This window comes from Puma concolor, chromosome B1, assembly GCF_028749965.1.
Source record: "Puma concolor isolate L17-30 chromosome B1, mPumCon1.1.hap2, whole genome shotgun sequence".
Lineage (NCBI taxonomy): Eukaryota > Metazoa > Chordata > Mammalia > Carnivora > Felidae > Puma > Puma concolor.
Window position 1 is genome coordinate 138672639 of NC_141670.1, and position 17412 is coordinate 138690050.

At 36.7% G+C, this 17412-nt stretch overlaps 1 protein-coding gene across 11 annotated transcripts in view; it reads left to right on the plus strand.

The window, feature by feature from the left end:
* Positions 1-17412, plus strand: part of HELQ (helicase, POLQ like) — a 41722-nt gene continuing 24310 nt past the window's right edge. For 7 of the 11 annotated variants that reach the window (XR_015250367.1, XR_015250368.1, XM_025921853.2 and 4 more), the window contains exons 1-9: positions 1-189; positions 1666-2371; positions 6107-6285; positions 7322-7522; positions 7987-8059; positions 10777-10874; positions 12348-12446; positions 13726-13871; positions 16222-16461. Coding sequence is in view for 9 of the 11 variants with exons in the window: in XM_025921853.2 (XP_025777638.2) it covers positions 1-189; positions 1666-2371; positions 6107-6285; positions 7322-7522; positions 7987-8059; positions 10777-10874; positions 12348-12446; positions 13726-13871; positions 16222-16461 (1931 nt within the window). In the remaining 2 variants the exon portion in view is untranslated. The other 4 variants (XM_086704685.1, XM_086704691.1, XM_086704692.1 and 1 more) reach the window with 4 other exon arrangements.

The window sequence follows — 17412 nt, forward strand, 5'->3', positions numbered from 1 at the left end:
ATGAATGAAGGTGGTTCCCGCATCCGCCGGCGGGTTGCTGTCCGCAAAAGGAACCGGCCTAGCTTAGAGAGCATTTTTGCCTCCCCCACCGCCGCCGATCTCCAGCCAGGCGATGAGGAGGAGGAGGACGAGGAGAAGATGATGGCTGGCAGTCGGCGGAAGAAAACCGCGGAGGTGCAGCCCGTCGAGGTACAACCGCCTCAGCTCTCAAATTCCCCAAGGTCCTGGTCTCATTGTCCACTTTTGGAGCGATGATGTAAACCCAGGTCTCCTAGCGTGCATGCCCACTGAAAGAACCCTGGGAGACCAGCTGTAGAAGTGATGGAATTTGAAACTTCAAAATTTCGGCAGTTCCCTTCTTAGATGCAAACAATTGACCAATTATCTACTAGCCTTCATTTGCTTACTTCGTCTTTGTTATCGCTGTTAGTCCTCACTTGTGAGGTATTATTGCTTTGCTATCCTCATTTTTTTTATAGGTATGAAAGTCATACTTGCAGCAAATAAGTTGCATGACTGAGATGCAAATCTAGATTTCCAGGTTACTGCTGTTCCTACTGTGCTAATAGAATCTGCCATTTATTGCACACTCATTATGTGCGGGGTATTTTGTTAAGCTTAAGCTATTTGCATTATCTTGATTTTACAACATTAATCAGGCCCTGAGAAGTTAAGAAACACTTATTTTTTCTTAATGTTTATTTTATTTTTTTTTTTGAGAGAACATGAGCAGGGGAGGGGCAGAGAGAGAGTGGGACACAGGATCTGAAGTGAGTTCTTTGCTGACAGCAGGGAGCCTGATGCGGGGGATTGGGGAGTCAAACCCACAAACCCCTGAGCTGAGCGGAAGTCAGACACTCAACTGACTGAGCCAGTCAGGCGCCCAACAAACCCAGTTTCTGACTTCAGGTCTTGCTTTTTTTTTTTTTTTTTTTGACATTTATTCATTTTTGAAAGACAGAGAGTGAGTGGGGGAGGGGCAGAGAGAGAGAGAGAGAGAGACAGAATCTGAAGAAGGCTCCAGCTCTGGGCTGTCAGCACAGAGCTCCACACGAACTCACTGACGATGAGATCATGACCTGAGCTAAAGTCGGTAGCTTAACCGACTGAGCCACCCAGGTGCCCCTTCCGATCTTGCTTTCTTAATCACTTCACTGTACTGCTACCTCTAAATTTACATCTCCTCTGTTTAGTAGATCATCCCAAGTCCGTATGCAGACCCACCCTTTCAATTCCAAATTCCTAGGAACAGAATTTGCTTGGAATGTCCAATGGAACAAGCATGGTTCTGTTACAAGCTGGTCTTAGATTGGAGTATGGGAGGGGAAAAGATAGTGCAGTTACCAGAAGCTTCTAGTGAGATGACATTTCAAGGGATGTCGGTTGGTCTTGCTACCTTTTTAGGATTACCTTTAAGGATTTGGCACTGACTAAATCAGGATCCCTGTATCACCATACACTAGGAGTGCAGTTTAGGCAAATCACTTACACACTCTGGGCTTCCATTTCTTCATCTGTAAAATGGAGACGATAATATCCATTTCATAGGGTGATTTACATTAAGGTCTATGATCCATATAATTATACCTTGGTATAGCCTGAGACTGAAACTTTTATTTATAGTGAAGCTAGAATTGACCATAAATCTTTTCATTTTCTTTCCAGAATAATGACAGTGAAGAGGACATGTTTGGTGACTATGATAGCTTTGCTGAAAACTCTTTTTTAGCTCACGTTGATGACCTGGAACAATATATGCAGCTTCCTGAACATAGGAGACATGCCTCAGACCTTGCCACTGACGATCTTTGTTCAGAAAGCGACAAACACAACAAACTCAGCGTTACTACCATAGACAACTTTACTGAATTAAAAATGGATGAGCACACAAAGAACCAGAGTAGGCAGGAAGATGTCTGTATTGAACCTGAACCTGATCTTTTGTATGATATACCTTCCTCCCAGGTTTTATACTTTGAAAATTCTTCAAATGATTTGGGCGATCAGTCTACCAAAGAGAGGGATTGCAATTCCTCCTCCCACAAGACTGTGAATGAGGAATTACCCCAGAATAGCATAGAACAACACCAGCAAACTGATGATCCCTCTTCTAAAGTCAGAACTAGCTCAGAGGAGAATAGAAGAAAAAGTCTTAAAGAACATCTAAAAAGTGCCATGACTGGAAATGCCAAGGCCCAAACACCAATATTTTCTAAGACTAAACAACTCAAAGAGACTCTCCTATCTGAGGAGATTAATGTTGCCAAGAAAACAATTGAGTCATCATCAGATGACCTTGGTCCTTTTTATTCATTACCCAGCAAAGTGAGAGACCTTTATGTTCAGTTCAAGGGAATTGGAAAATTATATGGTAATGCTTTTTGCTGAAATGAAAAAACATTTACCATAATTACCATAATACTTGTGCAAATCAGTAGAAAGCAGATGCTCCCGTGGTCACATATCTCATCTTCAGATGAATCAAAATATCAGTTCTCTCAAGCCTTCCATTCCTATCCTGCTGCTACTGAACCTCTTCCCTTCATGGTCACACTTCTCAAATCTGTTATCTTTGCTGTCTTCCTTTCCTCACCTCACAATTCTCAGCCCACTCCAACTCTGGGTTCTGTGCTCTCACTTGAGATATGACTAGGGTGTCTAAATCCAATACTTTTAGTTCTTTCTAACTTCTTAGTAGCTTACCAGACACAATTAACCAGACCCTTGAAACACGGACTTCTTGACTTCTTGACATTCCACTCCTGTTTTTATCTCTGATCGTCTAGTTACTTCTCAGTTTTCTTAGCTGGTGTTTCCTTGGCTGGCTCTGTCTTCTCTACCAAAACTTGAAATTCCTTTTACTACTCATGTCTTGAGTGACAGCATCAATATTAGTAATACCACTGATTAAAACGAAACATCTCTGAAGACAGCTGAAGTTGAGTTAAGTGCAAAGAGATAGTATTAATAACAATAAATGTTGTAGTCTTTTTCAAAAATCCTGGGTCTTTGCATATATTTCAGATATGTGCCACTTTAGACAAAGAAGGGACGGTTGCTGCCATCCTCAAAAGATGAGCCTATCAACCAATCACTTCATAAGTGTTTCTGAAACTCCTGTGTTAGTACCTTACGAACCATATGAAAACACGGTTCTCATCTCAGGGAGAAGACAACCAGGTGGAGAAAGGACACAAAGTCTAATGTAAGACTAAAAGGGTCTAATAAATTCTAAATTGTGAGGTTTGCAGTTAAAGAGCTAAAGGTGTGTATTGCCCTTGAAGCAGGCATTCACTTTCTTCCCTCTGCTTTTCTCCTACCTCCTTGTTCTTTGTTTAATCCGCATCTTCTGCCAGAGCGAGTTCTCTGAGGACAGGGCTATCTCTGACTCCTCTTTTTCTTAATTAACTACCGCTGTGCCTGGTAGGCTCCGGTTGGTTCTCAACTGCTGGGGCTTGTCAGCCTAGTTGTGAATTCTGATCCTGTCACTTAAACACAAGTTTTGCACTCTGAGCCTTAGTTCCTGGCCTATTAAAAAGTAAGTAACAATCGTGGTTGTTTTGCAAGCTATGTTCTGCGTCAAGGACATGCGAAATGAGACTTGGGTAATGACTGTCAATTGTTATGTTGGTAGCTTCTGAGTAAGAACTTGAGTAAAAAACAAGTTTTTAAAGCTCTCTTTGCTTATCAATCTGGTTCGATGACATGACCAATTTAAAGCATAAATAAGTGTGTCACTTCTCATTGGGCTAAAGTAGTGGTTTTGAAAGTGTAATTGTCGGACAGCAGCAGCAGCAGCACCTGGAAACTCATTGAAGTAAGTATTCTCAAGCTCCACTCTAGACCTACTGAATCAACCTCTGGGGGTGTGACCTGGCAATTGGCTTTAACAAGCCCTCCAGTGGATCCTGGTGTGCCAAAAGTTAGAACCACTGAGCTTGAGAACCTCAACCTTACACTGTTATTATTTTTTTGCCTTTTTATCATAGAATTGCATGCTTAATGGGTTTTCCATAAATGTTGAGAACTAAGTTAATCATTTTTTAATGGGTGAAGATAAGTGATATTGCTAAGTATTTGTTATTTTGTCATTTTATACTTTAAAAAAATCTGAGTTGGATGAAAAGCGGATATGGTCAAGTTGTATTTTTGCACAGATACCTACAGTTTCATATATAATGGGTAATACCAGCCTGAAATATTTTTAATATGTAAGTATTAAATATTAAACATAAGTATTTAAGTATTTTTGAAATATTTTTATTCTTAAATGTTTATTTATTTATTTTGGTGGGGAGAAGGGAGGGAGGAAGGGGAGAAGGGAGGGATAGACAGGAAAAGGGAGACAGAATCCCAAGCAGGCTCCATGCTGTTGGCACAGACATGGGGCTTGAACTCATGAACCGTGAGATCATGACCTGACCCAAAATCAAGAGTCAGACACTTAACTGACTGAGCCACCCACGTCCCCCTTTTGAAATATTTGTAAAGTGAAAAGAAGTCATTTGCAAACATTTGGGAATCACCAAAATGTAAGAAATTAGTCATTTGGCTGTTATTCAGATGTAACTTTTTAAAGCTTTGCAATATATCCTATTAGTAGTCACCTTTTTTTGTTTAACTTTTTTTGGAAAATGTAATACATTCAAGTACAACTTTTCTATGTATATATTATTTTCTAATAATCTGTACATAATTGGTTAGTTACAGTCTAACACACATTTATAATCTTTCATTATATATTGAGCATGTATAAATCAGTCTACCACCTGCTTTCAGGCTGTAAAGAATATCATATGATTGCAATAATTTATCCAACCTTTACCCTTTGATGGCTCTTTGTTTTATATAAGTAATGCTATGATGAACATCTTGCACATAATCTTGTTTTTATTTCTATAGGTGTAGAGACCTAGAAGCAATACTACTAGACCAAAGACAGTGTGTAGGGTTGTTGTTGTTGTTGTTTTTTAATTTATTTATTTATTTTGGAGAGGGGAGGGACAGAGAGAGGGAGAGAGAGTATCCCAAGAAGGCTCTATACTATCAGCACAGAGCCTGATGCAGGGCTTGATCCTACGAACCGTGAGATCATGACCTGAGCCAAAATCAAGAGTTGGACACTTGACTGAGGCCCCCAGGCACCCCTAAAAAGATTATAGTATTTTATGCTCTCATCAGCCACACATAAGAATGTCTCCTTGTCCCCAGTCAGCTCCAGAATTTCTATATGTGGGGCTATTTATTTTTAGTAGTTACTTGTATTTTATTTTGCCAACCGAGTAGGTAACAGTTGAGCATCTTTTCACGTATATATTAGCCATTCATATTTCTTCCTGCTGTGAAATGTCTTATCATATCCTTTGCCCATTTTCCTAGTGATAAAGTACTGATGCACATTTTGAAGACTTTTGATGGTCCACATTGTCAGATTATCCTTGAGAGTAGTTACTCTAGTTTTCAAAACTCTAGTTTTGTTTTGGATCTGATTTGGTCCTTTTAGTGAATTCCACCTTGCTACATTGTGGAATTCCTAGATGTGCCGGTTAAGAATCCTAGTCCTGTGGTTTCAATATTCTTACAGCTCAAAATGGTATTCAGGCCAGAGTTCAGCTCCCCATAATAGCCGGTTGAATAGTCTTTCTAACCATGTATAAAACCTCATGGGATTTTTTTCCCCCTCCGTCCCCTGTTTCTCTCTAGGATGTTGTGTGGGTAGATGAGCAATCTCCTTGCAGAGCATAAGAGCGAAGCATTAGAATTCACACAGATCTTTGTACTGTCCTTTAGCTCCTCTGATGGCTCAGGTGATACCCGAGATCACTACCTGCTCTGTTAGAATCTTACACCTAAGTGTGCAGCTGGCGAATAGGTGGCCTAGTCACCCACTTCTTTGCCCAGGCCTGAATTAGAATTAGACTCTCACTGGCTTGCCCATCGAGGACTAGGGATGTTTGACATTTAACAAGTATGTATAATTATACTTATTATTATGAGGAGATTGATACACAGAATGGAATTTGGTTTTTCCTTCTTAGAAAACTTTCTTAAGACTGAATTGTAGAAGGGGAAAGGAATGCTTTCTTTTTTTTTTTTAATTCTGTAGAATGGCAACATACTTGCTTAACACTGAATTCTGTGCAAGAAAGAAAAAACTTAATATATTCCTTGCCAACGAGTGGTGGAAAAACCCTTGTGGCTGAGATTTTAATGCTGCAAGAACTGCTTTGCCGGCGGAGAGATGTTCTAATGATCCTACCATATGTGGCAATTGTCCAAGAAAAGGTGCGATTTTTTTTTTTAACAAGCAGTATTTGTTAACATTTTCATACTAAGATAGAAAAGGTACCATAAATGTAACAACTATTTTTTTAAAGTGTATTTATTTATTTTTGAGAGAGAGAGGGAGAGGGAGAACAGACAGGTGAGGGGCAGAGAGAGAGAGAAAGAGGGAGACACAGAATCCTAAGCAGGCTCCAGGCTCCAGGCTCCAAGCTGTCAGCACAGAGCTCAGTGCAGGGCTTGAACTCACAAACCATGAGATCATGGCCTGAGCTGAAGTTGGACACTTAACCAACTGAGCCACCCAGGCATTCCTGTAACAACTTTTTATTGACTAAGAAGAGGTACTTCTATTAATGATGGAGAATTAATATTTTGGGGATGTGCAAAGCAGTATGTAGAACCTACCAAAAGTCTTTTCTAATACTAATTGCCTCTTAAAAGAAGAATTTTATTTTTTTGTAAACTGGTGGATTAAATTCCATTTTAAAAATTCCGTTGAGGGGCTCCTGGGTGGCTCAGTCGGTTAAGCAAATGACTTCAGCTCAGGTCATGATCTCACAGTTTGTGGGTTCGAGCCCCACATCGGGCTCAATACTGACAGCTCAGAACCTGGAGCCTGCTTTGGATTCTGTGTCTCCCTCTCTCTCTGCCCCTCCCCATCTTGTGCTCTGTCTCTCAAAAATAAATAAATATTTTAAAAAAATGTTTTTTACGTTCTATTGCTGTTTAGCCTGCCTCTTCAAGCAGAAAGTAATCGATTATTTTATCAAAATAAGTGAGTTATGCTGATTTTTTTTACATCAAGAGGAAACATTTGAAATTTATTTTCACATTGATTATGTAATGTAAAAGTTGCATTCATTTTGCAAAGAGCCACACGTGAATTACGACATTTCTTAGATATATGTGTCTTGTCTGTGACTTTGTTCTCATTCATTGGTATTATGTACTATTTTAGATTTTAAAAAAATAGACATGAGCTCTTAATAATTGAGTTAATTATCTAATTTTTTGCTTATTTTAACTGATATTCTAGATTTCAGGTTTGTCAAGTTTTGGTATAGAACTGGGTTTCTTTGTTGAAGAATATGCTGGAAGCAAAGGAAAGTTTCCCCCAATTAAAAGAAGGGAAAAAAAATCTCTCTATATTGCCACTATTGAAAAAGGACATAGTCTGGTGAACTCCTTGATTGAAACCGGAAGGATTGGCAGTCTGGGTCTGGTTGTTGTAGATGAGGTTAGTAACTGCTTTTATAGTTTATCATTTTATGAATAATTGTTGAATAATTATATTTTATTGCTAATTAATTAATATCAACATGTATTATTATGTGGGTCCACTTAGTACCTCTATGAGGATAAGTAATTTATTTTAATATGTAGACAATACAGATGAATACATTTCATGCTTAGTAATCTTAAATTCGGTTTTATGTTATGTTTTTTGAAGAGTGAATATATGTGTATGTGTATATTCAATTTTATAATGATGCTTATCAATTTCCAGGTGTGTCAGGATGTTGCCCCCAAGCCTCATTAACATAAAATATCAGTGGTACAATGCATGTGTACTCTAATTGCTATATCCAAAATGCTTAAGAATTCTAAAGCAAAGATTACTTGATTTCATATAAATACATGCGTGTTCTATGTAGGCATATGCAAATTTACTTTTCTCCCATTTTTTTTTAAATCTCAAAGTTACACATGATTGGTGAAGGAAGCCGTGGGGCTATATTGGAAATGACCCTAGCAAAAGTCCTCTACACTAGCAGTAAGTATTTTTTCAAATAGAATTGATTTATACTCAGGAAGCCTGTGAAAGACTTGTGTCATTAGTTAGATTATGTAACAGAATAAGATACTCAAGCATTCTGCATTAGCTTTTTACTTCTTTCCTTTTTTTTTTTTTTTTTTTTTTTTAAATTTTTTTTTTTTTCAACGTTTATTTATTTTTGGGACAGAGAGAGACAGAGCATGAACGGGGGAGGGGCAGAGAGAGAGGGAGACACAGAATCAGAAACAGGCTCCAGGCTCTGAGCCATCAGCCCAGAGCCCGACGCGGGGCTCGAACTCACGGACCGCGAGATCGTGACCTGGCTGAAGTCGGACGCTCAACCGACTGCGCCACCCAGGCGCCCCGTTCTTTCCTTTTTTTTTAAGTTTTTCATTCTGCATTAGTTTTACTTCTTTCTTTTTTCTAAATCTACTTATTTTGAGAGAAAGAAAGAGAGAATGAGAATGAGTGGGGGAGGGGCAGAGAGACAGGGAGAGAGAGAATCCCAAGCAGGCTTCGCTCTGTCAGCAGGCCCAACGCAGGCCCGAACCCACGAACCGTGATATCATGACCTGAGTCGAAATCAAGAGTCAGATGCTCAACCAACTAAGCCACCCAGGCGCCCCTTAGATTTTTTTACTTCTAAAGTAAACTTAATAAACTTTTGTTGGAGGAAACGGTATATGAGTAGAGCTGTGAATATGAAGGAAATTAACGTTTGAGGACATCTTGTTCCACTTACTAGTTGTGTGTACTTAGTCGTGTGACTCAACCTATTTCTTCATCTGTAAAATGGGGATAATGGTTCCACCCTGATGGGATCGTTGTGAAGATTATATGAGTTAACCAGGTAAAGCATTCAACAATTACCTAGCACATAGCACTTGATAAACGTTTATTGTTGCCACCACCATCAGTATCCTCATCATCAGACCAGTGAATGTAAGTAGTCACTTTAAGGAGCTATTTGCAACATCAAATAGTCTTTCAATGTATATGAAATATTTATTCTAAATGTCTTCTTTCCTATTCATAGATGTGCTGTTGCAATGACTTATTAAATTATATATTGCAAGAGCTAATATATGGAAAAGTGATTAATTATAAAGGTCAAATATTAAGAATTATTTTACAATTTTTGATAGCAATATTATTTAGGCAGGTTGCAGCACTTTATAATCATTCGTTAAAAACAATTACTGAGTTCCTACTTTGTGCCAGACACTATTTTAAGTGCTAAGGCTCTAGCAGTGAATAACACAGAGTCCCAGCCTTCACTGAACCTGTTTTAGTGAAAGTGAGCAGACAGTCAACGGATAAAGAAGAAAACATATGGCGTATCAGATGGTGACAAATTCCATGGAAAAATATAAAGCAGAGGAAGAGAGACAAATCGTCACCTGCTTGTCAAATCCAGTGCATACTGACTGTCCTTGTCTTATTTTTCTTCAGCATTTGGTTGTTTATCATTCCTTTTTCTTTTAGGTGCTGAAACATTCTCTCTTGATTTCCCTACTGTCTGTCTGTATAGGGGATCATGTGTTACCACATGGCCGAGGACAGACTCTAGAGCTGGAATAAAATCCTGACTCACTTTTAACGACACATGTGCAAGTTATATTGAGCAAGTTATATTAACTGTGCCTCTGTTTCCTTATGCACCAAAAATAGTTGATAATGGGATGGGTGAAATAAGTGAAGGTACAAACTTTACAGTTATAAACAAGTCATGAGGTTGAAAAGTACAGCATAGGGAAGATAGTCCATGATAATGACAGATGGTAGCTACACTTACCGTGGTGAACATTGTATAATGTACTGAATTGTCGATCACTGTGTTATACACCTGAGACTAATATAACACTGTATGTCAGCTATATTTCAATGATAAAAAAATTTTTAAAAATGGGTGATAGTCATAAAACCTGCCTAACGGAGTTGCTTTCCTATGGCAAGCAGCCATTTTATACTGCCCAGGACATGCAGCCACATGAGTGTCACTCCACCTTTATTTAAAAAAAAAAAAAAAAAAATTGTCAACCTGATAGCAAGATCCCATAAAGGGCTTTATATGACAAGAGTTCAGGACCTACTCAGCCCCACATCCTACACTGTTCATCTGCCTGTAGCCATACCTGTGGACCATGTCATAACTCTTCCTAACAATGGTCCAGATAGTCAGCAACAAGCATATTTATACTCATTATTGTTGTTTAGAAGTCTTGATAAAGATCTGACTTTTTGACAAGTGTGAGATTCTGTAAAATTCCAAATTGTAGCTGTCAAGATACCTGAAAGTTTTCAGTCTTTGACTGCCAGAATAATACTCTGGTAATATTTTTATATTTTTCTTACTTCCTTCCCTCCCTCCTTTCCCAGATCACTCAGGAAGAATACAGAACTCAAAGACGTTGCTAAGGGCACGTGGGTGGCTCAGTCAGTTAAGCATCTGACTCTTGACTTTGGCTCAGGTCATGATCTCTTGGTTCATGAGTTCAAGCTTCACATCGGGCTCTGCCGTGACAGTGCAGAACCTTCTTGGGATTCTGTCTCCCTCTCTCTCTGGCCCCTCCCCAGCACACTCTCTCTCTCTCTCTCTCAAAGTAAATAAAAATAAACTTTAAAAATAAAATAAAATTTTTAAAAGGTTGCTGAAATTACTATTTTGATACACTAAATGACACATTTTACTCAATCCTTTGGATTTTTTTTAGAAACAACTCAGATTATTGGCATGAGTGCAACACTGAACAATGTTGAAGACCTTCAAGAATTCCTTCAAGCAGAATATTACACCAGTCAGTTTAGACCAGTATGTACCTAAGGTTTGCGCTGTATGGATTTGTTTTATATCATCTTACTCAGAAAGAAAAGTAGCTGGGGCGCCTGGGTGGCTCAGTCGGTTAAGCATATGACTTTGGCTCACATGATCTCACAATTTGTGAGTTCGAGCCCCACTTTGGGTGAGCTGGATCCACACTCTCTCTCCCTCTCTCTCTCCATCTCTCCTCTCTTTGCACCTCATGGGATTTTCTCTGTCTCTCTCTCTGCCCCTTCCTCACTCATGCATGTGTGTGTGTGCCCTCTCCTTCTCTCTCACAGAAATAAATAAATAAATAAATAAATAAATAAATAAATAAATAAACAAATCATTTAAAAGAAGAAAAGTAGCTAACATACCATATAAAAAATACCATAGAGTAGGTATACCATAGAAGGGATATAATTCCAGTCACCATAGCTGCATGCTAATAAGAGTTTGTGTATAAAGAACATAAACTCCATGGGGTCAGGATCTTAGCTTGGGTCACTTGCGTGTCTGTAGCACCTCAACAATACTTGGCTTATGGGCCTTCAATGAATATTTATTGAATGAAATTTTCCAGATACATTCTATTTTTCTACTTCTTCTTAAAAATTCTTTCATTTGCTCAGAATTTAGTCATTCATATTTTGAGTCATTGGCATATAAAAGCATTTAACTCAAAAGTTAAAATATTTTCATATATTTATGCATTGGTAGTTACAATGCTTTTTTAATAAGCTAAGACTTCATGTGGATTTAAATTTAAACTCCCTAATAATGGTATTCCCAAAAGACTTAAAAAAGTAAATATATTTCTTAATTATCTGAAAGTAGCTTATAGTGAACATCTGCTCTGTCTGCAGTACCCATGTGCATATTCAGTGTCTAAATAGCTTTTCAGAAAATAGTTATTGAGAATCGCCAACTTTAATTTTAAAATTTGATGTTTTTACATTTGCATCAAAGAGGAGAATTTTCGAGACACTTGGCTGACCTTAATAGTCAAATTAGACACTCTTCTTTTAAAAATGCAATGAACTGTATTCATAAACTTCTTTTGTCTACAAATACTTAAATTAAAGAGAATATCGTGGTATGTAGAATTAAAACTGATGACTGATGAGACAGAAAATTTTAGATCTTGAGGAATAACACAAATAACTCCTTAATAAAAGAGTGTGAACATTGGCTTATTTATACTTCTTGTGACAAATAACAGAAGTGTCTGGTTTCCTTTTAGTGGCTATTCAATTCAGAAGTATTTCTTTAAGGGTATTAATCCCTACTTTGATTGAAAGGGAAAAGAGACTCAAAGAAATGGTAAAGAAAAAACTTTTAAATTGAAGCATGTTTTGCATACCTTAGAAAAGCGACAGTTTTTCTATAGCTGTCCTTTTTTACAACATACTTCACAAAATTTTAAACTTGGAAAGAGGAATTTGTATGTGGTATTAATTGCAAATGTCTTTTTAATGCAAGGTTGAATTAAAAGAATATTTGAAAATAAATGATGCGATATATGAGGTTGACAGCAAAGCTGAGAATGGCATGACTTTTTCACGTCTACTGAATTATAAGGTAACATTTTAATATCCCTTGAACACGAGGTTCCCAAGCTTTGTGCCTAGGTGCCCTGGGGCACCACATAAGATTCACATGGGTGCCGTAGGATAGTTTAGATTTTTGAGAGAAACAGTGGATGCTTGACATCTGTTGGACACCATACAAACTACCACTTTGAGGTAGTTTCCAGTTTTAACATTAGATCACACTGTATTCCTTTCTATGATATTATATCTTAGTGAAGTTTTTTTTTGTTTGTTTTTTCTGGTTACTGTAAACAAATACTGTGTGACAGTCAACGTGGGACAGAAAAAAGAGTAGCCAGGTCCAATCTGATTCTAAGATTTGGAAGACTATGGGGTGCTCAGTTGTGCGCACATCCTGTTCGTTAGTTATTATGGTTAAAAATGAAATAACAGTATCTTTTTCACTCAACTGATGTGTATTATTTATTCAAATGGCTACGAAATTGTGAGGAAATATGTACTTCAGTTGTTTGCACCTAAATACCTAATAAACAAAACTGTTAGGTATTTCTTTTGGCCCTGGGGCTCCATGAACCAAGAAAATCTGGAGACCTCTCCCTTAAATGTTTATTCATTCAGTAACAAGCACAAAACAAGAAGAAACTTTTGTGGGCTATGTAGTTCAGATATTGTATATAAAATGTTAATGTCTACTATGTTAATGTTTTGTGACTTATGTAAAGTATATTAAAAAGAGAAGAAAGGGATTTTACAATAGTTTAGAATTCCATAAAGGTATATTCTAAATCTGTATCTTAGTTTTTAATAAAGTTGAAGGAAGTGAGATTTTTAAATAATTTTATATTTTTCTCTATGTTGAATTCCTTATGTCTACTTGATGAGTACATTTTTTATTTCTGAAAATATATCCTGTAATGTGATTGAATCTGTGTTTTTGAAAACTGTTAGTGAAAGGCATATCTTATCTATATGGTCCTTTGATCATTATTAGGCTCAATCTGTGTTTCTCTCTGTGGACTTTTTGTTTTGCTCCAGTGGAGCTGAACATGCAGTGGGGTTATTAAAACATTTACTATTTTCATTTCTGTAATTTAAAACTAAATATGCCTAACAAAGCCCTAATAACCTAAAAGTGGGACTTAACGTTTTAAAATTTAATCTGGGTCTCTTCTTTTCTTTTAAAGGATCAGATTTATTAAATGAGAACTTCACAATTAAGGATGGTTTACTTACCTTTCAAAGCACACTGGTAAAATGACAGGTTTTCATGGTTGCTAACTACCTTGTTCCTGCATCTTGTTGTACAGTATTCTGATACTCTGAAAAAGATGGATCCTGATCATTTGGTAGCATTGGTGACAGAAGTTATTCCCAATTATTCCTGCTTAGTTTTTTGTCCCACTAAGAAGAACTGTGAAAACGTAGCAGAAATGATATGCAAATTTTTAAGCAAGTATGTTAATCTTTAAAAAATATTCTGTTTTATTTTATCATGATTTACATGCTATATATTCTGTTCATTCAACAAGCACTGGTTATTTCTTGTAGAACATCATAACTACAGTCGATTTTAAAGGTCCTAGCCTTGAAGAAAGTTTAACTGTGAGATTCGTATATGTGAAATAGGCAAAGAATTCTAAGGTTACATGGAAGAGAATGCTGACTGATAAAATGGTTTTAGATCAATGATTCTCAACCTTGACTGCAAATGCATCCTCTCAAGGGCTTTTAAAAATCTCAGTGCCCAGGTTACATCCCAGAAAATCAGAATCTCTGCAGGTGGGGCCCAGGTATCAGGATTTTGTAAAACTTTCCAGGCAGGTTCAACCTGCAGCAAGTTCACCCACTGGCTATTGTAGTCAGAGGCCCAGGCACTAATCACTGTGGATATGAATCATATCTTCAACTTAACCTTCTCTTTAATTAAATACTGTTGCCTTAGTTTTCTTAGTAAACTTTACACTAAAGTAAATAAATTTGAATTTGAATTGAATTTCTTAAGTAATTAAGAAATTTATTAGCTTGTAACTTTATAGTATTTTAATATTGGCTCTTTTATACTCATAACAATGGGTATAAAGTGACTTTAAGTATGAACAATTCAGTTTTTTTCTGTATCTTTGTCCCATGTGTAGTTTTATCGTATTTTTCAGACTTCTTTTTTGCCCCTTAGCCAGTGCTGTATCACCATTCATAGATAGTTATGGATTCTAATTCAGCCCTCACCTCCCCATCCAGTCCTACTGTCATGGATTGGTCTAATATAGTTAATTTACTGACCAGCACAATGATGTAGATGTTTAGGATAAAGTCAAGGAGTTTCCCATTTTGGTAACTAATAGTCTTCCTTTACAATGATGATGTTGATTATAAAAACCTAAAGAAATTAAATTATCATTGAGGTAGTCTCAGTAAATCATTTGTTTTCATAGAATAAGGGAATATAGCACCAGCTAAGCGATATGGAAATTTATTAGAGACTGACATTTCCTGGGAGACATGAGACTTACTAATTTTACCCTTGATTTATTTTGCTTTTGGTGATAATAGGTTTTTTGGGACATAAATGTTGGTGTTTAACACTGAAGCACTTAAAAATTTGGTTTTCTAGAATCCTTAGTTAATGAATTATAGTAGATACTTGATACTTTCTAAAAGAGATAGGACTTAACATCGTCTGAAAGAAAATTTCCTCTAAAATATATTTTGCATATTACTTGCTGCTTTCATAAGCTGAATGTTCTGAGTATAGTTCAGTACCCCTTTTTGTGGCTCTTGATTAAAAAATGGTGAATCATGTTTTGAGCATACTTTCTTTATTCTGTAATTTATATGTAGATAAAGTAAATCTAGAGCTAAATGGGTTCTAAATGAGTATCTTTAAAACATGATTTCTTGAGGGGTGTCTGGATGGCTCAGTCCATTAAGCGTGTGACTTCAGCTCAGGTTATGATCTTACAGTTCATGAGTTCAAGCCCTGCATCAGGCTCTGTGCTGACTGACCTCTGCCTCTCTCTCTCTCTCTCTCTCTCTCTCTCTCTCTCTCTCTCTCTCTGCTCCTCCCCAGCTTGCAACCTCCCTCTCTCAAACATAAATAAACATTGAAAAAAAAAACTTTTTAAAAAATGTGATTTCTTGAGAGTCCTGTGATATCCACTTGTATCTTAATTATGTTCCTCCTTATCATAAGTGTCATGGGAAACTGGTGTAATGAAATCCCCTGGGCAGTAGAATCTGGCTCTATGTCTGTTTAAAATAATAGGTACTCTTAGATGCAGAGACATTGTGGGATATTATTGAAGCTTCTAAAATGCTAGTGTTTAGACCATTGGTGTTTTACATAAGTACTTATGATTTGATAACAAATATGTTTCCATCTTCACAGAAGCAAATGACTTAAAATTTCTTTAAAAAGCCAATAAAAATGTATGTTCTAATGAAAAAACTAATTGTAACATCTACAGCAAGTGTCTTAACCTACCTTCATAGGCAATACAGGAATGAACTTCAGCAAGTCCATGAACTTATAAGCAAAGTGTTATGTTTGATGTTTATTTTATGTTTCTTTTCCTTAGTCTTAATCATATTTTCATAGGACTCTGTGATATACAAAAAGATTGAGAGTGGCTCATAATTGATGAACTCAGAATCAGAATTCTAAGAACATCTTATGTACTTCTATTAATGAAAGCAATATCTTTTTTAATAAAGAACTTTTACACGCATCTACTAAAGTTAAACCAGTAGGCACTTTGTTCCCGTAAGATCAAGGGTTCATATTTCTAACAGATCGTTTTTCCTAGGGAGTATCTGAAACACAGGGAGGAAGAAAAACATAAGGTGATTAAAAACTTGAAGAATGTCAGCAGTGGCAACTTGTGTCCTGTTTTAAAGCGCACCATCCCTTTTGGGGTTGCTTATCACCACAGTGGTTTAACAAGTGATGAAAGGAAACTCTTGGAAGAGGCCTATTCCACAGGAGTTCTGTGCCTTTTTACCTGCACATCCACCCTCGCAGCAGGCGTTAATCTACCAGCTCGAAGGTAAGACACACGGAAACTATTGGCCGGGCTTGAAACTTTTTAATTCTTAGCTTGCCAGGAGTTCTGTTGTTTTGTTCTTTCTCGGTAGTGGGTGAGAATTTATCAAATTGTTTTTTCTCATTTGCTGAGTTAATTTCCTTTATTTTGATGAAAAATAACTTTAGTAGATTTCCTGGTATTAGAATTCCTTTCTTTGGTGCTCTCCCTATCTGGTTTTGACATCAAGGTTTATTTTTTTAGTTGTAAACAATTGGCAAGCTTTCTACCATTTTTATGATCTGAAAGAGTGTATTTAACATAGGGATTTCGTTGACAGCTTAGAGAACTCATCCATAAAGACTTCTGAGTCTAGTATCTTTTTAGAGTAAGTCTTTGATTATCTTTTCAGTTACTACCAAAGCTATAGGCCTGTATAATTGATTTATGATCTTTATAATTTGTGACTTTAAACTTTGTGACATTTTTTCAAATACAGGTATTTCCTGTTGGGTATGCAGTTTTGGACATCTCCATGAGACCACAGTTAATCTTGTTACCAGCTCCTCTGTTTTCTATTTGTGATTCTTTGATCAGTTTGTTTTCAGAGAGCTGTGTTAGTCTCCCACTGTTATTACAGAGTTGTCAATTTCTCCTTTTTGCATTGCTAGAAGTTTTTACTTTGTATTTCAAAACTCTTGAAGTATACAAAGATTTATTTCAAATATCTTATTGTTGAATCATACCTTTTATCAATATAATAGGTCCTTGTTTTTCTCATTGAGTGATTTTACTTTGAACACTAGGACTACATTTGAACACTAGGACTACATTTTCTTTGCCGAGTTTATCTTTTTCCATTCTTTTATTTTCAACCTCTGTCACTGATTAAATTTTCCTTTTTTCAGATAATTGGAGAATTAAAATGAAATTATATATCCTATTTCTCTTATTTCCAGTTGTTACTCTTAAAAT